Source organism: Hypanus sabinus, chromosome 3 (assembly GCF_030144855.1).
Source record: "Hypanus sabinus isolate sHypSab1 chromosome 3, sHypSab1.hap1, whole genome shotgun sequence".
In the NCBI taxonomy this organism is placed as follows: domain Eukaryota; kingdom Metazoa; phylum Chordata; class Chondrichthyes; order Myliobatiformes; family Dasyatidae; genus Hypanus; species Hypanus sabinus.
Window position 1 is genome coordinate 188,494,620 of NC_082708.1, and position 22,960 is coordinate 188,517,579.

Here is a 22,960-nt window from a genome sequence, read left to right on the forward strand (position 1 = left end):
GTCAGACACAGAGTGAAGCTCCCTCTACACTGTCCCATCACACACTCCCAGGGTCAGACACAGAGTGAAGTTCCCTCCACACTGTCCCATCACACACTCCCGGGGTCAGACACAGAGTGAAGCTCCCTCTACACTGTCCCATCACACACTCCCGGGGTCAGACACAGAGTGAATCTCCCTCTACACTGTCCCATCACACACTCCCAGGGTCAGACACAGAGTGAAGTTCCCTCCACACTGTCCCATCACACACTCCCAGGATCAGACACAGAGTGAAGCTCCCTCCACACCATCCCATCATACAATTCTGGGGCAGACTCATAGTGAAGCTCCCTCTGACCCGCCCCTGCCAGTTCACAGGGTGCCAAATGATTGCCCATTGATTCCAAATCCCTCATTCAGACTTCCTGCAGCCCTTCAGCCCCAGCTTCTTTTCTCCACAATGTTGTTTCCCATCCTACAGGAAGGATGTGATTAAACTGAAAAGAGTGCAAAGATTTACAAGAATGTCTGCAGAAGTCAAGGGCCAGGGTTACAGGGAGAGGTTAGCCAGAGTAGATCTTTATGTTTTTAAAGCAGAGAGCACTGAAGGGTGAGCTGATAGTGGTGCGTATAAGCGGGGGGGGGGGGGGTATAGATTGGTTGAATTCACTCAGATTTTTTTCCCCAAGGACATAGATTACAGAATAGAAAAGTACACACACGATGCTGTGCTGACCTTCTAACCTACTCAAAAGTCATTCCAAACCTTCTCTCCCACATCATTCTGTATTTTTCTATTATCCATGTGTCTCTCTAAAAGATTCTCAAACATCCCTAATGTACCTGCCTCTCCACTACCCTGGCAATGCACTTCAGACACTCAAAACTCTCTCTGCAAAAAGCTAACCTCTGACAACCCTCCTATACTTCCCTCCAATTAGCTTAAATTATGTCTCCTCACATGAGACAACTCTGCCCTGTGACATAGTCTCCGTATGCCCACACTATCAATGTGTCCTATCATCTTGTACACCTCTATCGTCACCTCTCATCCTCCTTCACTCCAAAGAGAAAAGCCCCAGCTCACTCAACATAGCTTCATAACACAGCATCCTGGTAAATCTCCTCTGCACTCTCTCTAAAGCTTCCACATCCTTCCCATAATGAGACAACCAGAACTGAACACAATACTCCAAGTGTGGTCTAACCGGGGTTTTATAGAACAAACCCCCAACTAATGATGGCCAATGCACCATATGCCTTCTTAACCACCCTATCAATGTGCACAGCAATTTTGAAGGGTCTAAGAATGTGGACCCGAAGATTTCTCAGTTCCTCCACACTGCCAAGAATTCTACCATTAACCTTCTATTCTGCCTTCAAACGCAACCTTTCAAAATGGATCACTTCACAGGTTTCCAGGTTGTACTCCATCTGCAACTTCTTAGACCAGCTCTGCATCCTGTCAGTGTCGCATTATAACCTACAACTACATTCTACAATTTTCACAACTCCGCCAAACTTCATGTCATCTTCAAAGTTACTAACGCCCAGGTCCACTTCCTCATTCGAGTCACTTATGACCATCACCAAGAGCAGGGGATCCAGATGGATCTGTGAGGAACATCACTCTTTACCTACCTCCAGGCAGGATATGCTCCCTCTACCACTGCCCTCTGCCTTCCATGAGGAAGCCAATTCTAAATCCACATGGCCACATTTCCCTGGATCCCATACCTCCTGATTTTCTGAATGGGCCGACCATGAAGAAACTTGACAAAAGATCCATATACACCACCATCCTCTCCTCGACCTTCATCAACATGTCTTGTCGAATCCTCAAAGAATTCAGTCAAGCTTAGGGGGCTTCACAAAGCCATGCTGATGATCTCCAATCAGGCTGGATATTAGATTCATGGATAGGTACATGGATAAAAGAGCAATGGACAGAAGGGTTAGATACTTCTGTACAGGGTGTCACAGGAAAGCAGCAGCCATCATCAGGGACCCCCCCCCACCCCCACCACCCAGGACTCACTTCTCACTGATGAAGAAGGTGGAGGAGGCTCAGGACTCAAACCTTCAGGTTTAGGTTGAGTTAGGCTCTTGAACCAATGTGGATAACTCCACTCGCCCCCTTTCTGACTGTTTCAAAACCTGTGGACTCACTTTTAAGGAACCTTCATCTCAGGTTCTCTGTACTTATTGCTTATTTATTTATTATTATTAATTTCTTTTTGTATTTGCACAGTGTATTATCTTTTCAGTGCTGCTGAATGCCCAAGTGGGTGTGGTCTTCCGTTGATTCTATTATGGTCATTATTATGGGTTTATTGTCTATGCTTGCAAGAAAATGAATCTCAAGGTTGTATATGCTGACATTTCTATACTTTGACAGTAAGTTTACTTTGAACTTTGAAGAGTAGGTTAAAAGGATGGCACAACATCATGGACTAAAAGCTCCATATTGTTCTAAAGATAAAGATAGATACGTTTTATTTGTCCCATGTACATCAACACATACACTAAAATATGTTATTTGCATCGCAAATGTTTCACCATGCTTCCAGCACTTACATAGCACATCCCACTCAGTAATCCTAACACGTATGTCTTCACAATGTGACATTAGTATGTCTTCTATGTTCTGTGTTCAGTTAGGCCCCTTGTTCAGCTTGAATTGGGATAATTCCGTGATGTGTTACTGTACAAGTACCTGTTTTCAGACCACCCTCCCTCTCTGGCCAACAGTCAGCGAGTCTGTGGGAACCTTTGATGCACCTTTTACCATTCCACTTTGTTGACCCACGGCCCACCTACAGGCTGCTGTTGTAAACACTGGGTGTGGTGAGCCGCTGGGTGTCAGGGATGGCTTGCTCCGGTTTGATGATATACACAACCCGTAATCAAAGTGACTCTCACACCTGCTCCAAGTCTCAGCCTTGACAGGAGGTGGGGAAAAGCTGCGGATGCTGGAAAACCGAAACAAAACCAGAACCAGCTGCTCTGCTTTTATTTCAGATTTCCAGCATCCGCAAAACATCTGCTGGAAACTCCCCAATCTCCGATGCTTCAAGGAATAATATCCCAGCCTGCCCAAACTTCCCCTGTAGCTCAGGCCCACAAGTCCCAACAGCATCTTACAAAAATCCTCTTTGCATTCTTTCTAGTTCAATGACAGGGTGGCCACCAGGCCATCTTGTGCTGGTATGGTTAACTACACTCACCTCATTTCACAACCCACACACTCATGTTCAACTCGTCTCCTTCATAGACCTCTTTGCACAATTTGTCTCCTTTTGCACATTGGTTATTTGTCAGTCTTGTTTATGTAAAGATTTTCATAATTATTGTATTTCTTTATTTTTCGGTAAATGTCTGTAAGTAAATGATTTTCAGGTAGTACCCGGAACACATACGTACTTTAATAATGGATTTACTTTGATCAAAGCTGTCCCGGTGTAAGTTGGTAGATCACAGAATAGTAAAGGCCCTTCAGCCCACAACGTGGTGTTAACTTATATAAACCTACTCCACAATTAATTTGACCACAGTGCATAACACAGTACATGTAGCTCACACACAACACATAAAGTAATATTACCACAAATAAACTAACAAATAATAAGGTGCATTTACAATACAAGTTAAAAAGTAAAGAGTATAATGCTACTGGCTCTTCATGAGTGATGAGACCTGGGTGGTGGCAGGGAGTTCAGTCGTCTCAGGGCCGGAGGGAAGAAGTTGTTTCCCATCCGAACAGTTCTTGTCCTAATGCTATAGCAACCCCTGTTGGATTGTAGGAGGTCAAAGAGATTGTAGTAAACACAAAATACTCTGCAGACGCTGGGGTCAAAGCAACACGCACAGCACGCCGGAGGAACTCAGCAGGTCGGGCAGCATCCGTGGAAACAAATAGTCAATGTTTCGGGCCAACCTTATGTCCTGACGAAGGGCCTCAGCCTGAAACGTTGACCGTTCGTTTCCAAAGATGCTGCCCGATCTGCTGAGTTCCTCCAGCGTGTTGTGCGTGTTGCAAAGAGGTTATTGGATGGATGGGAGGGATCACTGAGAATGCTAAGGGCCCTGCATCCACAGAGTTCCTGATAAATATCTCAGGTGGGTGGAAGAGAAACCCCAGTGACCCCCTCAGCTGTCCTCACAATCCTTTGTGGGGACTTGGGGTCAGAAGCCTTGCAGTTCCTGTACTAGTCGGTGATGCAGCTGGTCAGGATACTATCAATAGTGCTCCTGTAAAAATTGGTTAGAATGGTGGGTGGTGGGGGGGCCTCACTCACCTCACCAGTTACCCAAACTGCACTCTCTCTATAACTGTAACGCTTTATTCCGCATTGTTATTGTTTCACTTTGTTCCACCTCACCGCATTGTGTAATGACCGGACGGTGTGCAAGACAGGCTTCTCACTGTATCATGGTGCAAGTACCACAGGACGGCTCAGAAATATAGAATTTAGTGGAAAGCTTTGCAGTGTCTGCAATACATTTCCCTCCCCTGTCTGTGAGGAGTTTGTACCATTTCTCCATAACCGTGTGGGATTCCTCACACAGTCCAAAACATAGGGAGTTTTGGACAGGCTATGTTGTCACTGGAAGTGTGGTGACTCTTGTGAGCTGTCCTAGGATAGCCTTGGACTGTGATGGTCATTGATGCAAATGACTATGTTTCAGTGAATCAGAATTAACATCTCCTCCTTGTTGACAATCAACCCTGGTATACCTCAATGATGCATGCTTAGCCCACTGCTCTTCTCTCTCTACACCTACAACTGTGTGGCTAGGCATAGCTTAAACCCCAACTATAAACTTGCCAGTGACCACAGCTATTATTGGCAGCATGTCAAACAGTGACAAGGAGGCATACTGGAGTGAGATTGATCAGCTAGTTAAGTGGTGTCACAACAACAACCTTGCACTCAATGTCAGTAAAACCAAGAAATTGCTTGTGGAGTTCTGGAGGGGCAAGTCAAGGGAACAAACACCAATCCTCATCGAGGGATCAGCAGTGCGGTAGAACAAAGAGATCTGGGAAAGCAGGACCACAATTCATTGAAAGTGGCATCACGGATTGATAGGATTATAAAGAAAGCTTCTGGCATATTGGCCTTCATAGACCAACATACTGACTTCAGGAGATGATAATGTTATGATGTGTTGTATAAGACATTGGTGAGGCCTAATTTGGAAAATTGCGTGCAGTTTTGGCCAGATACCTACAGGAAAGACGTAAATAAGGTTGAAAGAATACAGAGAAAATTTACGAGGATGTTGCTGGATCAGGAGGACCTGAGTTATAAGGAAAGATTGAGTAGGTTAGGAGTTTATTCCTTGGAACTTAAAAGACGGAGGGGAGATTTGATAGAGGTGTACAAAATTATGAAGGGCGTAGATAGGGTAAATGCAAGCAGGTTTTTACCACTGAGAGTGGGTGGGACTACAACCAGAGGTCATGGATTAAGAGTGAACGGTGAAAATTTTAGGAAGAACATGAGGGTAATCTTCTTCACTCAGAGGGTGGTGAGAGTGTGGAATGAGCTGCCAGTGCAAGTGGTCCATGCACGCTCGATTTCAACATTTAAAAGAAGTGTGGAAAGGTACATGGATGGTAGGGGTATGGAGGGCTGTGGTCCTGGTGCAGGTCCATGGGAGTAGGCAGCTTAAATAGCTCAGCATAGACTAGATGGGCCGAAGTGCCTGTCTTTATGATGCTATATGTGAAAAGGATGAGCTGTTTCAGGTTCCTGGGTGTTGACATTTCTGAGGATCTATCCCGGGGCCGACATACTCTATTGATGCAATTACAAAGAAGGCATGGCAACGGCTAAATTTTGAGGAATTTGAGGAGAATTGGTATGTCACCAAAGACAGTCAAAAATTTCTACAGGTGTACATGGAGAGCATTCGAACTGGATGAGCACTGCACAGGATCAAAACAAGCTGCAGAAAGCTGTAAACTCTGTCTTCAACACTGTAAATCAGCAAGTTGTTTGTCTTTGTCCGTCTCCCCTCTCACTGTGAAAGGGTGGCACCTTTTTGTCCGAGAGAGAGAGCCAGTGGTATGCCAACTTGCTGGGTGAACAATTTGTTTTTGTTTGTACTGCAGATCATTGTCTTTTGCTTGGGGGGCTTTGCTATTGCCTGCTTGTTGGGTAGAGGGAGCTGATGCTTTTTGTTTGCTGAAATAAGTGGGACAGGAAGGATCATTGCTTTGCTGTTGCTTGTACATGGGGGGTGGGGGTTACTGTCACTCACTCTTTGAGGCACTCTTCTGTTCTCATTGATGTCTTTGAAGAACAAGAATTTCAGGTTGTAAATTCTCTGATATTAAATGGAGCTATTGAACTCAATGTTTTTTTTTATTTTGCTCTCTTTTTGCATTACTTAATTTATTTATAAAAATATATTTCTTACTGTGATTTACAGTTTTTATTTCTAAGCATTGCGTTGTACTGCTGCCGCAAAACAACAAATTTCACAACATATGCCGGTGATATTAAACCTGATTCTGATGGTTCAATGTTTGAGACAAATAAATTTATTATTAGTCTTTACATGCGAGAAGAATAAACCAATACACAGCAAGATCTCCATCTCCTGGAGGCCCAATTCAAGTTTAATTGTCATTCAACCATACATGAATACAGCCAAACGAGACAGTGTTACTCTAGGAACTCAGCAGGCCAGGCAGCATCTATGGGAAAAAGTACAGTCAACATTTTGGCCCAGAACACCGACTGCACTCATTTCCATAGATGCTGAATTCCTCCAGCGTTTTGTGTGCGCTGCTCAGATTTCCAGAATCTGCAGATTTTCCCTTGTCTTGCACCAGGGTCAAAGGTGCAAAACACAGCACAAAGTACACATAGCACGTACAAGATAACAAGCACATGTAAAATATCAGTAAAATACAATCACACTAAACAAATAGTCCTGATCCGTAATCCACCCAGAACTCCTACACAAACAGGAAAAAGATGCTGGAAATCCAAAGCAACACGCACAAGATGCTGGTGAAACTCAGCAGGTCAGGCAGCTGTCATGGAAATAAGTATAAACAGTTGACATTTCCGGCCGAGACCCATCTTCAGGACTGAGAAGGAAGGGGGAAGACTCCAGGATAGAAAAGGTGGGGTGGGGGGGTAGGGCAAAGAGTCCAACTGGGAGGTGATGGGTGAAGCCAGGTGGGTGGGGAAGATAAAGGGCTAGAGAAGGGAGAATCTGATAGGAGAGGAGAGTGAACGATAAGAGAAAGGCAAGGAGCACTGCACCCAGGGGAAGTTATAGACAGGTGAGAAGTGAATATCACAGTGGGGATTGGTGGGGCAGGGGAGTGGAATTTGATTGCCGGAAGGAGTCATTGATAATCATAAACATAGAAAACATACAGCACAATACAGGCCCTTCGGCCCACAATGCTGTGCCAAACATGCACTTGCTTTAGAAATTACCTGGGGTTACCCATAGTCCTCTATTTTTCTGAACTTCATGTACCTATCCAGGAGTCTCTTAAATACCCTACCATATCCGCCTCCACCACCGTCGCCAGCAGCCCATTCCACGCACTCACTTCTCTCTGTGTAAAACACTTAACCCCTGACGTCTGTACCTACTTCCAAGCATCTTAAAACTATGCCCTCTCATGCCAGCCACTTCAGCCCTGGGGAAAAGCCTTTGACTATTCACACGATCAAGGCCTCTCATCATTTTATACACCTCTATCAGGTCACCTCTCATCCTCTGTCACTCCAAGGAGAAAAGTCCGAGTTCACTCAAGCTATTCTTATAAGACATGCTCCCCAATCCAGGCAACATCCTTGTAACTCTCCTCTGCACCCTTTCTATGGCTTCCACATCCTTCATGTAGTGAGGCGACCAGAACTGAGCACAGTACTCCAAGTGGGGTCTGACCAGGGTCAGACATTCTGCCATCATATTTGACCTGCCAAAAGGAACCACCTCACACTTACTGGGTTAAACTCCATCTGCCACTACTCAGCCCAGTTTTGCATGCCATCAGGTTGGAGGCTACCCAGATGGAATACAAGGTGTTGCTCCTCCACCCTGAGGGTGCCCTCACCTTGGCACAGATGAGGCGGTGGACTGACATGGAATAGTCGGAATGGGAATAGGAATTTAAATGTTTTGCCACCAGGAAGTCCCGCTTGTGGCGGATGGTGTGGAGGTGCTCAAAGAAGCGGTCTCCCAATTTGTGACGGGTTTCACCAATGTAGAGGAGGGTGCATTGAGAGCACCAGACACAATAGATGGCCCCAGCAGGCTCGCAGGTAAAGTGTTACCTCACCTGGAAGGACCCTGAGTGGAGGTGTGGGAGGACATGTCTGGGCAGGTTTAATACCCTATATTCTGTCCTGTTACCCTCCAACCTGATGGCATCAATATCAATTTCTCCTTCCGCCTATTTATTCTGACATCTCCCCATCCCCAACTTCCTTCTCAGTCCTGATGAAAGGCCTCAACCTGAAACGCTGACTATTTATCCTTTCCCATAGATGCCGCTGACCTGCAGAGTTCCTCCAGTGTTTTGTGTGTGTTGCTCTGGGGATTCTGCCCTCTGGGATTTCCACAGTGGCCACTCCATGTGGCAGTGAGATTTGCAGTGGGACTGGGCCATTACTGTACAAACCTTCTATCTGCCAAGGACCTCCTCCATACTGGGTAACTCGTTTTTTTTTTAAACAAAAAAAAAATTCATTCTACAACAAACACATAAACAGTGACAAGCCAACACAAACTAAATTAAAATGATCTCATCCCTGTCGAGGATGTCGCTTATTTCCTGGGGTGTCCACTGGTCCTGGGACACCGTGTGTTCCCTCCTTAGGGTTATCCAAGCACGAACGTACACCCGGAATGTCGCCAGACAGTTGGAACTCTGCGCTGCCCACTTACAGGACCCACGGATAGCTATCTTAGCCAGTCCCAGGAATATATAACCATATAACAATCACAGCACAGAAACAGGCCATCTCGGCCCTCCCAGTCCGTGCCGAACTCTTAATCTCACCTAGTCCCACCTACCCGCACTCAGCCCATAACCCTCCACTCCTTTCCTGTCCATATACCTATCCAATTTCACCTTAAATGACACAACTGAACTGGCCTCTACTACTTCTACAGGAAGCTCATTCCACACAGCTATCACTCTCTGAGTAAAGAAATACCCCCTCGTGGTTCCCTTAAACTTCTGTCCCCTAACTCTCAAATCATGTCCTCTCGTTTGAATCTCCCCTACTCTCAATGGAATCAGCCTATTCACGTCAACTCTATCTATCCCTCTCAAAATTTTAAATACCTCGATCAAATCCCCCCTCAACCTTCTACACTCCAATGAATAGAGACCTAACTTGTTCAACCTTTATGCTTGACATCTTCTTCCTCCTTACCCACGCTCCCCAACTTACTGGATACAAGTAGGGAGGGGCTGAAACGGAAGGCAAAGAGCCGCTCCTGCAAATATGCCATTCGAGGCTGTAATCTCTCACACTCCACGTATTTGTGGCGTATTGTTTCTCCCAATGGCGGGTGGCTGGGAGATCCATGTACAAACTGTTGAAGTTATTACAGGGCACCTCTCTGTTCATCACTCCCCACCCCAGGTACCCAATGTACATGGGAAAGACACCCTTGTAAATGGGTTTCCACTGGGACCCCAGCATGGAGGAGGGAAGCGTCACCTGTTCTGAGCTGTCCCAACATGGAAAAAGGTTTTCTCCCAGCCTCTGTCCCTTCTGCTGTCTGAAAGAGAATGTGTGCAGCCCCTAAGTAGGCTGTTCCTCGCCTTCTAGTTGCATTTTAGCCCCACCCTATTTTTATGCATTGCATCCAGGAAGGGCAGACGAGGAGAGGACAAGGAGGAAAGAGAATGCCCTAGTAAACATACTCCTGAGGCGGGCAGAGATAGCTCTCCGTGGGTCCTGGAGATCGATAGCGGAGGGACTGCCTGGCGATGTTCTGATGGTATGTCCGTGCTTGAGTAACCATGGAGAGGAAACACATGGTGTCGAGGGATACCATCCTCCCCAACCGGGCCAGTGAACCTCCATCTCTGCTCCGGGGAACACACCCTCCTCTGCCACTCCAGGGATCCTCCTCTGCCCTAGGATTCCACTTTTCTTTTGCAAAATACATTTATTACAATTTCCATGCCACAAAACTACAATATCCGCAGAGACAAAAACAGTGACTAACACAATTACCAACATTAATTTAAATTACATTTTCTCATCTGTTAAGGATCATGCTTTTCCCTAGCAGTGCCCAAAACTGAATGCAATATTCCAAATGCAGCCTCACTAGTGACCTGTACAACCGCAACATAATGCCCCACCTTCTATACCCATGCCCTGACTGATGGAGGCCAGCATACCATCGGTGGACAGAAGCCATCTCCTGCAGATCTGCTGTGGGGTGGTTGGGACACACCAACCCCTCAACTGGAATGGTGTTTCATGGACAACCAGCGACATCCTACCTGTTTCTGCCCATGGTTTCATGGTCTTTCACCACCACGTGGATCTCAGAACTTGAATCCAGCGGAGTTCCTTTCAAGTCCCATTCGAAGCCCTGTATGTAAGAAACCACTCAAGTTTAGTAGAGTACAGTGCAGACGATCCGGTCCACAATGTTATGCTGACTCTTTGACCTACTCCAAGCTCAATTTAACCTTTCCCTCCCACATAGCCCTCTATTTTTCCATCATCCTTATACTTATCTAAGAGTTTCTTAAACATGTCTACCACCACGGGCAGGGTGTTCCACGCACCACCGCTCTCCATAGAAAGACCTTACCTCTGACATCACCCCTCTACACTCCCCTAGTCATCTTAAAATTATGTCACCTTATTAGCTATTTCATACCTGGGAAAAAGTCTCTGGCTATTCACTCGATCTATACCTCTTGTCACCTTGTTCATCTCTATCAGATCACTTCTATTCTCTGAACCCACGTGGCCACACTGTTGCAGACTGAGGTCAGTCAGGGTACAGGACATCCTAGAAAACCTACATTTCATTAGGAGCTTGAGGAGATTTGATATGTCACAAAACACACTTGCAAATTTCTACAGGGAGTATTCTAATTGGCTGCATCACCGTCTGGTATCTGGGGATGCTACTGCACAAGACTGAAGTTAACTGCTGTGAGTTGCTATCTCAGTCAGCCCCATTGTGGGCACTAGCCTCATAGTATCCAGGACATCTTCAAGGAGAATTGCCTCAAAAAAACAGTATCCATTATTAAGGACCCCCTTCACCCAGGACATGCCCTCTTCTCATTGCTACCATCAGGAAGGAGGTATAGGAGTCTGAAGGCACACACTTAATGATTCAGGAACAGCTTCTTCCCCCCTGCCATCAGATTTCTAAATGGACATTGAACCCATGGGAACATTCCCTCACTACATTGTTTTTGCACGACCTAATTTAAATAAATATATATACGTACTGTAATTCAAAGCTATTTATCCCTATCATCCTGTCTTGCATTGTACTGCTGCTGTAAAGTTAACAAATTTCACGACCTATGCCGGTGATATTCTGATCGATGTTCAAATGTAGTCACTGCTGCAGTCTAAGAAATGCAGTAGTCCACGTGGGCATAGAAAGATCCCAGGAAAATTGGTGTGGAAGTTTCTACCGATGTATAGTGGAGAGCGTTCTGACTGGCTGTATCACCGTCTGGTATGGAGGGGCTAATGCAATGCATCACAAGAGGCTGCAGAGGGTTGTAGACTCAACCAGCTCCAGCACAAGTGCAACCCTCCCCACCATCGTGGATATCTTCATAACACAGTGCCTCAAGAAAGTGGCATCTATCACTTAGGACCCTAACATTCCCTCTTCTCATTTCTACCAACAGAGAGGGGGAACTGTGCCTGCGAACAGCAGTCAGGGTTCAATTTCTTCCGCTGTCTATAAGGAGTTTGCCCGGGTTTCCTCTGGGTGCACTGGTTTCCTCCCACATATGAGTTAGGGTTAGTAAGTTGTTGTCGCAGAAGCAGGGCAACACTTGTGGACTGCCCATGGAACATATTTGAACTGGGTTGGTCATGATGCAGACGATGCACTTCACTGTAGCTTTTGAGGTTCATGTGACAAATAAAACTAACTTTTAATTTTATGACCTCACATGAATTCTGACAAACCTCCCGCTGGAGCTGGTCTACAGGACATGTTGGAACTGGTTCAGGATATGACCCACGGGCGCCCTGACCCAGTCATCCAGCTGCAGTCTGTACTCTGGTACGAAGATGTCTGGAGGCTCAACGCCACCTGCTTCTCCGATGCACACAAGTCATACAGCATGGTAACAGGCTCAACGAGCACACGCTGCCCAAATCCATCCGTGTGACCAATTATCTACTAACCCATACGTTTTTGGGATGTGGGAGGAAACCGGAGTACCCGGAGGAAACCCACGCGGTCATGGGGAAAACACAAGTACTCCTTGTAGGCAGTGGTGAGAATTGAACCTGGATTACTGATGTAATATTTGGACTGGTCTGGTCATTGGCACAAAACAATGCATTTCTCTACCTTTCAGAGTACATGTGACAAATCTTTAATCTTTCTGGAGACTCACACTCAACAAATCATAAACACCTTCTCCTCCACAATGAGATTTCCAAGTGGTCTATGAACACTACCTTCATATGGGAGGGCACTGAGGTCCATAATTCATTGAAAGTGGCATCTAATGATGGGGTGTTGGGGTCTGTGAAGGGTAAGGGGAGGGGGATTTCGGGGCTTTGATGTGCTATCATCCATTCTAAGGGGTTTCTTGTTTTGTGGATTCTTTTGTGAACAGTACAAATTTCAGACTGTATATTGCATATATTCTCTGCTATTAAAGGAATCTAAAATCTAAATCTAATTCTAAGGTCGTAAAGAGACTTTTGGCTCATTGGCCTTCATAAATCAAAGTATTGAATACAGAAGATGGCACGTTATGTTGAAGTTGTGTAACACATTGGTGAGGCCTAATTTAGAGTTTTGCATTCAATTTTAGTTATCCACCTACAGAAACAATGTATATAAGGTTAAAAGAGTACAGAGAAAACTTACAAGGATGTTGTTGGGTCCAGAGGACCTAAAATCATATGGAAAGATTGAGTAGGTAAAACAAAGAAGATAGAGGGAAGACTTGGGAAAGGTTTACAAAATTATGAAGGGTATAGGTAGGGTAAGTGTAAGCATGCTTTTACCACTGAGGTCATGGGTTAAGGGTGAAAGGTGAAAAGTTTAAGGGGAAAATGAGGGAAAACGTCTTCACTTAGAGGGTCCTGAGAGAGTGGGACGAGTTGCCAGCTCATGTGGTGCATGTGAGCTCAATTTCAATCTTCAGGACAAGGTTGCATAAGTGTAAGGATGGGAGGGATATTGAGGTCTATGGTCTGGGTGCAGATCAATGGCAGTAGGCAGTTTAAATTGTTTCAACCTGGTTCTGTGCTGTACATCTCTATGACTCTGTCTTGTAAGTCACTTATTTGCATGAATTAGTTTTGTAATTTATAGTAATTTTATGTCTTTTCACTGTACTGTCACCACAAAACAAATTTCATATCACACAAGTCAGTGATAATAAACCTGATTCCCTGTCTGTAAATTGTCTCAAGCAGATCTGTGAGGCTAGGTTAACAGGACTATAGACTGATCAGTGTTATTTACTGCACAAGGTCATCATTTAGATGAATATCCACAAACACCTCACCTCATTCCACACAGGATTCAAGTTGTTCTTGATGACTTTGGTCTTCTTCTTTACACCTGCAATGGAATGGAAGAATCTGTCAGCAACATTCTTATCACAAACAAGAGAGAATCTGCAGATGCTGAAAATTCAAGCAGCACACACAAAATGCTGGAGGAACTCAGCAGGCCAGGCGGCATCTCTGGTAAAAAGTACAGTCGACATTTCGGGCCAAGACTCTTCGGCAGGACTGGAGAAAACATGTTGAGCAGTAGATTTAAAATGTGAGGGGAGGGGAGGGAGAAACACCAGGCGATGGGTGAAACCTGGTGGGGGGGCTGAAGTAAAGAGCGGGACAAGTTGACAGGTGAATGAGATACAGGGCTGGAGAAGGGGGAATCTGATAGAAGAAGACAGAAGGCCATGGAAGAAAGAAAAGGGGGGAGGAGCACCAGAGGGAGGTGACAAGGTGAGAGAGGGAAAGGGAATGGGGAATGTGAAGGGGGGATGGGGCATCACCGAATGTTTGAAATATCGATGATCGTGCCATATTCTTATCACACTCTGGCATCTGAAAAGTGCTTTCTGCTTAAGATGCTGTTTAAGCACAGCGATGACTTACTGGCAGCAAACAAAATTACTAATTACTTTATGTCACACTTTTTCTCTCAAAAGCGAGCAGTGCAACCAATAGCCTGTGCTTTTGTACTGCCTATATGACCTGTGTGAATTGAAGTCACAAAGATGTAGGACAGTTATGGCAAGCCGTGTATGGGCTGAATCGAGGCAGCAGGGAGTGAGCCAATGCTTGGCCATTGCTGAAGCAGGCTTGGAGCTGATCAAAGTGGCAAATCTGAGACGAGGCAGTGCAGTCCAGGCCTGAGAGCAAGAAACAAGCCAATGTTTCACTGATCTAAGCCCCAGGCCGGATTGGCAAGGTCTGGTACGGACTGAAACAAGGCAGCAGATCTTGGGTTCGAGTGTGTATCAAAGCAGCAGGGGGCCGGGTCCAATAGCAAAGAACAACCCGCTGTTTGGTCAATTTAAGGGCTAGCCAAATTGAAAAGGTCAGGGTATCGGGGCCAGAGAATGACAAGCAAGTGTTCACCTCACTGCTTGCAACGTTTACTCATCTCTGTGCTGAACACTGAACTAAAGCTGTGGCCTGCAACTGACAGACTCCTGTACCAGCTGTAACCGGCTTTGTGAACTCACTTTCCTGAATCTCGGTTCTGAATGTTATTTGCTTACTTTTATTGTTTGCATGATTTTTTTTCTGCACATTGGGTATTTGAAGGTCTTCCTTTTTCCTTTAATGGGTTCTATTGGGTTTCTTTGCTTAGTGGTTTAAGGAGATAAATCTCAAGGTTGTATACAGTATATATCCTTTGATAATAAATGCATTTGAGCTTTGACCTCATCTACTGCCACCAATCAATGTGAAAATTTGAATGCTGCATTAAAACCACTCTGCCTTTACAACATGTTTGCCTTATTCCTGCAGTTATGCATTATGCCAGGTCAAATCTGCTTCTGGTATTCCTATGCACAATTCTCACTGGAATCTTAAACGTGTTCCTATTTCTTAATTCTACTTATAAAGTCTCCGCTTCCAGTTTACCTCATGGTACATCTCTTCTTAATGCTAAAATATTTTCATCCGTCATCACTAACACCTCACTCTCTCTCTCTCTCTCTCTTTCTGCCATTTTCCCAATCTCATTTTCCAGCAGACAATTACTCTGTCCCATCCATCAGTCTTACAGGCCACAATTGGTAATGATGGGACACCACACCTCCACCACAGTTATTCTACACCTCAAGCTTTTAAGAGAAATGTCCACTGTACCACAGTACATGTGACAATAATAAACCCATGAACATTCTCTGAATCATCCCTTGCAATTGATTCAGTCTGGTGTTTAGCCTATGCCATGGGTATTACTATCAGTTTATTAGAGTCATAGTCACAGAGAAGCACAGCACAGGAACAGGTCCTTAGGCCCATCTAGTTCCATTTAAACTACCTACTCCTATTAACCTCATCAAGACCATAATTTTCCATACCCCTTCCATCCATGAGCCTATCCAAATTTCTCTTAAAAATTGAACTTAAACCCGTATCCATCGCTCCTGCCGGCAGCTCATTCCACACCTTAAAGACCCTGTGAGTGAAGAAGTTTCCCATCATGTCCCCCTTAAATTTTTCACCTTACCCCCTGACCTCTGGTTGCAAGTCCCACACAATCTCAGTGGAAAAAAAATCCTGCTTACATTCACCCTATCTATACCCCTCAAAATTTTGTATATCAATGCTGAAGGAAGTGAAAAAGAACCCAAGGGTAACAGCAAAAAATCTGCAGAGTTCGCTAGAACTTGCTAAAATCTCTGTTCATGTGTCCACTATAAGACAAACACGGAACAAAAATGGTGTTCATGGAAGGACATCATGGAGGGAACCACTGCTCTCCAAAAAAAAAACACATTGCTACTCATCTCAAGTTTGCAAAGGACCACCTGGATGTTCTACAATGTTTTGTTAGCAGTTGAGACAAAAGTTGAACTTTTTGGCAGAAATACACATTGCATGTTTGGAGGAAAAAGGGCACTGCACACCAGCACCAAAACCTCAAATCCAACTGTGAAGCCTGGTGGAGGGAGCGTCATGGTTTGGGGCTGCTTTGCTGCCTCAGAGCCTGGACAGCTTGTAATCATTGAGGGAACAATGAATTCAAAATTGTATCAAGACATTTTACAGGAGACTGCCGGGGTAGCAGTCTGTCACCTGAAGATTAATAGAAGCTGGATAATGCACAAGACAATGATCTGAAAGACAAGAGTAAATCATCAACAGAATGGTTTCAAAAGAAGAAAATTTGTTTTGGAATGGCTGAGTCAAACTCCTGACCTTAATCCTATAGAAATGTTGTGGAAGGACCTGAAGCAAGCAGTTCATGCAAGGAAGCCCAACATCCCAGAGTTGAAGCAGTTTTGTAAGGAGGAATGGCCTGATATTCCTCCAAGCTGATGTGCAGGACTGATCAACAGTTAGCAGATACGTTTGGTTGAAGTTACTGCTGTACAAGGGGGTCACACCAGTTACTGAAAGCAAAGGTTTCCATACTTTTTCCAACAAATACAAGTAATATCGGATCATTTTTCTCAATAAATAAATGAACAAGTACAATGTTTTTTGTGTTATTTGTTTAATTGGGTTCTCATTATCTAGTTTTAGGACTTACATGAAGAACTAATCATATTTTAGGTCATATTTATACAGCAATAGAGAAAATTCTTCAGGGTTCACAAACTTTCTAGCACCACAGTAGATGACAAACAACAATGGATCCAGCACTGACCCTGTGGCACTCCATTAGTCATAGGCCTCCCACAAAGCCAATGTCTAATCCAATTTACTACCTCATCTTGAATGCGAAGCAATTCAACCTTCTTGACCGACCTGAGCTATCCTTCAATCATCAGGTACCTCACTTGTTGCCAGGGATGATTTGAGTATCTCTGCTAGGGTTCCTGTAATTTCTGCACTTGCCTCTCACAGGGTTCAAGGGAACACCTTGTAGGCCCTAGGGATTTATCCACCCCAACTTGCCTGAAGACAGCAAACGCCACCTCCTCTGTAATCTGTATGGGGTCCATGACCTAATCGCTGCTGCTTTGCCTCACTTCTATAGACTCTGTGTCCATCCCCTGAGTAAATACAGATGCAAAAAATCTGTTTAAGATCTCCCCCATTTCATTTGGCTCCCTGCATAGATTACCATTTTGATCTCCCAGAGGTCCAATTTTGTCCCTTGCAGTCCTTTCGCTCTTAACGTACCTGCAGAATCCTTTAGGAACTTCCTGCATCTTGGCTGCTGGGTCAAACTCATGTCTTCTTTTACCCTTCCTGATTCCTTTAACTGTTCTTTTGCATTTCTTAAATTCCATAAGCACATAATTTGTCCCTGCCTACTGTGCACTTCCTTCTTTTCCTTAACCACAGCCTCAATATCTTTTGAAATTCAAGGTTCCCAAAACCTGTTATCTTTACCTATTATTTGGACAAGCATATACAAGTTTTGTGTCCTCAATTTTTCTTTACATATGAAGACCTCCCAGTTGCCAAGTACACCTTTGCCAGTAAACAGCCTGTCCCAATCCACACTTGGCAGATCCTCTCAGGTACCAGCAAAATTAGTCTTTCACCAATTTAGAATCTTGACCTGTGGACCAGACCTATCTTTTTCTGTATTTACTTTGAAGCTAGTAGCATTATAACAACTAAATGCAAAGTGTTCCCCTACATAAACTTTCGTCACCTGCAAAAGGTGACATTCCCAAACAGCTGATCTAGTGTCGCACTGTCTCTCGTTGGGACTTCTACGTACTGATTAAGGAGACTTTCCTGAACACATTTGACAAACTCTATCCCATCCAGCCCTTTTACAGTGTGAGAGTCCCAGTCAATATGTAGAAAGTTAAAATCGCCTACTATAGCAACCTTGTTTCTTAAAACAGCCTGCAATCTCTCTACAAATGTATTTCTCTAAATCCCTCAGACTATTGGGTGGTCTATAACTTAGCCCTAATAATTCGGTCATACACATATTTCAATTCCACCCATAACATCTCACTAGACGAGTTCTTCAGTCTGGCCTGACTGAGCACAGCTGTGACATTTTCCCTGACTGGTAAAGCCTGCCTTCTCCCTTCTATCCCTCCCATTTTGTCACATCTAAAACAACGGAACCCCAAAATATGGAGCTGCCAGTCCCGCCCCTCTTGCAACCAAGTCTCACTATCGTAATTCCAGGTGTCGATCCATGCCCTGAGCTCATCCGCCTTTCCTACAATAACAGCTCACTACATTAGTTACACAAATGCTCAACCTTTTGATTCCTGACTTTGAGTTTGCATGAAGAGATTCGATTTGTGCTGCACTCTATTCAGTTAGGTTTTGCCCAAGATTGGTTACTTTAATGATAGTTTACCTTCTGTCTGCAGAACAGCAGATAACTATCAGTTACCATGATTTCTTCATGTCTGTCCTTCTCCCAGAGTCTGTTCTGGAGATAACACAAACAATTCACAACAAATTCCACGCAATCCCTCGCAGGGTGGGGATAGGTCTAGCCACTATGACTGCTACACAAAGGCAGCATCCCACAATCCAGTTATTCAGTGAAACGGTGAGATTCACCCCTTCCCACACAGAGAAATGACCAAATTCCAGTGCACACACACACAGGTAAAGACGTGTAGGGTGATACTTGTGTGAGCACGCACACAGTAAACTCAGACGCCACACTCGCCCTCACACAGACATACATATACATAGTTGCATACACATAGACAGACTCATATACACCCACACACAGACATACATATACATAGTCGCACACACAGACACACACACACACACACAGATATACATATACAGTCTCACACACAGACACACACACAGACACACACACACACACACACACACAGGAGGGAGATAAAAATCCTTTTGAGTAGTGCCACGACAACAACCTCTTAATCAATGCCAGCAAGATGAAGGAGCTGATTATTGACTTCAGGAAGAGGAAACTGGAGGCCTATGAGTCAGTTCTCATTAGAGGATTGGAGGTGGAGAGGGTCAGTAGCTTTGAATTCCTTGGAGTGTCATTTCCGAGAATCTGCCCCGGGACCAGAACATAAGTGCTGTCACAAAAAGGCAAGGTAGCACCGGTGCTTGCTGAGAAGTTCCTGCAGATTCAACAAGTTTCCAAAATATTTGGTGAAGTTCTATAGCTGCAGAGCGGACAGCATCCTGACTGGTTGCATCATAGCTTGCTAAGGAAATGCAGTTGCCAGGAAGGGAAAAGTCTGCAGAAGGTGGAGGATGGAGACAAATCTGTCATAGGAAAAGCCCTCCTCACCATTTTTATTTCTGTTATGCCACTGGTATTTAGTGAAGGTCCTCCATCTCTGGTGATGTTCAGGACTTCTTTCATCATGTCAGTAGCTTTCTCTCTGTTTTCACTGCTGTCAGTCACACAGATCCCTAATGAATACCACTGCCCTCAGATACAAAAGGATCGTCCATTGCTGTTTCCAGTACAATTTTGTTTGACTAGTCAGGGTTGTTAGCCCCAAGCTGAACATGCAAAGCTAGATGCCCTTATGGTTTGGAGGCTCATCCGGCCTCTACCCTTTGACTTGGGTGATGCAACTGAGAGCCAAAGCACAAAGCCCTGACTCCATCCAACATAGCTCTCTGGGCCACTGAGGCATACAAGCCTCCAAACCACAAGGGCGTGGTCCCCACCAAGGAGCATATTTAAATGGAGCGTTGCCACATGAAAGCAGCAGCCATCATCAAGGCTGGCAGGTCCCACATCGCCAGGTTCAGGAATAGTTATTACCTTACAACCTGAAGCAGTGTGGATAACTTCACTCCTCACAACTCTGAGCAACCTGCAGACGCTCTTTCAAGGACTCTACAACTCATTCTCTCTATATTATTTATTTATATATCTGTACAGTTTGTCTTCTTTTACATACATGTTGCTTATCAGTCTTCTTGCATGTCTAGTTTTACATAAATTATATTGCATGTCTTTATTCTCCTGTAAAATGCCTGCAAGAAAGTGAATCCCATTGTAGTGTATGGTAACTTTACAAACTTTAATAAAAAAAATTTACTTTGAACTTTGAAGCTTAGCCAAGGGAATATTAAAATTCTCCTAAACCCTATTAAATTGTTGTAAAGCAAAAAACAATTGCGGGTACTGGAAATTTTATGCAAGTTATCATCGGCTCACCTAGGCGTCAATGCAGAAGGTCGATCGGAAGGTCTATGACTCTGAGAGTCCACTGGGGAAATCAGAGGAAGAGCGGGAGAAACAGAGGAAAGGAGCATGGGCAGGTGGGACTAGCTGGCTAGGATACAAATTTAGCATTGATGAGAGGCTGAATGGCCTGTTTCTGTGCTATATGATTCTCGTGACGAAAACCAATAGAAATACAAAGCAGCACTTCTAAAATGGTTGGAGACTCTCGGAGCCTCGTGCTGAATCTCAGCTTCAAAGAGCTACCAGCTTTAAAACGAAACTGAGGGCTCCCTCTCTATATATGGAAACAAGTTAAAAACTCTTTGGAGTTTCCCTTTCTCCTTCTGATCCTGAGGGGGGGGGAGGGGAAGAATGGGGTAGAAGGGAGGGAGAGATAGGTAGGGAGAGTGAGGGAGAGAGAGGGGAGGCAGAGGTAGGGAAAAGGGAGTAGGCAGGGGGAGGGAGAGGGAGACAGGAGCACCAACCCATTCAGCCATCCCCAGCATCCCGGTCCCGAGGTTGGAATGGTCCACATCGCACTCAATAAGTAAATCGAGCTGCAAATCTCGATAAACGCTTCCACCGAGCGCAGTGGAGAAAGTTTTGCGAGCTCAGTAATGAGCCTCCTGCCTTTGTTGTAACATTAAGTTTCGCACTTAAAGAGCAGGATGGCGAGCGAGCTCCCTCCGAGGGGCAGGCAGCCGGACAGAAAGAGGCTGTGAATCGGTAGAGAGCTGTCACTGTCACCGGGCACGAACAGCTGCGCGTCTGCCTCCTGGGAACGGGAGCATCTACGGATCCCGTTAACCCACGCTCGCTCCCTCTGCCAGCAGCTGGTTTCCTGGCTCCGGAGTCCGTCCTTACCTCTGAAGCTCAGGGTGGCCACTGGGTCGCTGTGCCTCCCGCTCTTTTCCACGTTGGGAAGGTTCCTCGCCGCAGACAGCAGACATCGCAACATGCTCCAACTTGACCAGGACAGAATACGGAGCAAAATAAAGTCCAGGAGAGGGAAATGAGTCCAGGAGAGGCGCGCCAAGACTGGCACGGTGCAGGGCAGTTGTCGAGGGTGAGTTTCGCCTTTTTCCGACACTCCCAACAGGGGAAACCGTTCGCTGGTAATGTCTTGTCCCGGGGGGAAATGACAATCCAAGCTCCTCCCAATAAATTTAGGAAAAGCTAAATACCTTTCATGATTTAACCCTTCAGAATCACAAGATTCAAAGGATTCTGAAGTTCAAAAGTTCAAAGTAGATTTGTTACCGAAGTATAAATTCAGCGTACAACTCGAAGATGTGTCTTCATCACAGACAGCCACAAAGCAAATAAGAATCATGGAATCAACTCGTTCAAAGAAATAAAGCGTCAACCCCCCCCCCCCCCCCCGAAAAAAAGAATGTATTTATTTTTCTTTGTTCCGGTTTCTCAGCCAAGACTGCAACTATGCTTGCTTTGACCGTCTACACAGAGAAACCATGACTAACTCCCACATCATCATCAGCAAAAGCACTAGGAAAGAAGGGCTAAAAGTCAGCCGACGTTTCAGGTCGACACCCTGCATCAAGACACAAGTGCTTCTGCAGCACTGAAGAACAGTCCCGGCCTGAAAAGTTGACAGTTTGTCCATCTCCTACTGAGTTCCTCCAGCATTTGGGGTGTGTGTTGTACCGGAATCTGGAGCAACTTACAAACTACTGGAGGGATTTATTGGGTCAAGCAATAACTGTGGGTCGGGATGCCGCTGTTGACGGGATGCAAATATGAAGGGGTGTGGTACAGAATTTAACTGTTGATGCTCCAGGTCAAAACCCATCATCACGACTGTAGACACATTGTGGTTCCACTGTGATGCAGCGTATTGACCTGAAATGTTGACAACTCCTTTCCTTAGAATCGTGTTTATAAACATTGTAGTACACCCACTGGCTTTATTAGACACGCCTACTCCTTGATGTAATAATTAATTTTAAGACATGCTGCTCCACAGAAAACAACCTATGTTTGTCCACTGCCCTTCAATCCTGATAAACCTCCTCTGCACCCTCTCCAAAGCCTCAACATCTTTCCTGTAACCGGGTGACCATAACTCTATGCAATACTCCAGATGTGACCTAACTAGAGTTTTATAAAGTTGCAACATAACTTTCTAACTGTTGAAGTCAATGCCTCAACTACTAAAGGCAAACATGGTTATTTGAGTTACTGTCACCTTCGTGTCAGACTGAACCAATCTGGCCAGTCCTGCTGAAGGGTCGCGGCTCAAAACATCAACTGTACTTTTTTCTATAGATGCTGTCTGGCCTGCTGAGTTCCTCCAGCATTTTGTGTGTGTTGCTCGGATTTCCAGCGTCTGCAGATTCTCTTTTGTCTGGCCATTCTCCTCTGACCTCTCTCATTGAGAAGGTGTTTTTGCCAACAGAACTGTTGCTCACTGGATGAG

At 45.0% G+C, this 22,960-nt stretch overlaps 1 protein-coding gene across 6 annotated transcripts in view; it reads right to left on the reverse strand.

The window, feature by feature from the left end:
• dysf (dysferlin, limb girdle muscular dystrophy 2B (autosomal recessive)) overlaps nucleotides 1-22,960 on the reverse strand; it is a 400,698-nt gene that overhangs the window by 348,079 nt on the left and 29,659 nt on the right. For 4 of the 6 annotated variants that reach the window (XM_059965801.1, XM_059965798.1, XM_059965800.1 and 1 more), the window contains exons 1-3: nucleotides 21,388-21,875; nucleotides 13,730-13,785; nucleotides 10,493-10,584 (exon numbers count right to left, since the gene is read on the reverse strand). In XM_059965801.1, the coding sequence (XP_059821784.1) occupies nucleotides 10,493-10,584; nucleotides 13,730-13,785; nucleotides 21,388-21,481 (242 nt within the window). In that variant the 5' untranslated portion in view covers nucleotides 21,482-21,875. Of the gene's footprint in view, nucleotides 1-10,492; nucleotides 10,585-13,729; nucleotides 13,786-21,387; nucleotides 21,876-22,960 lie in introns of those variants that run through there. The other 2 variants (XM_059965799.1, XM_059965797.1) reach the window with 2 other exon arrangements.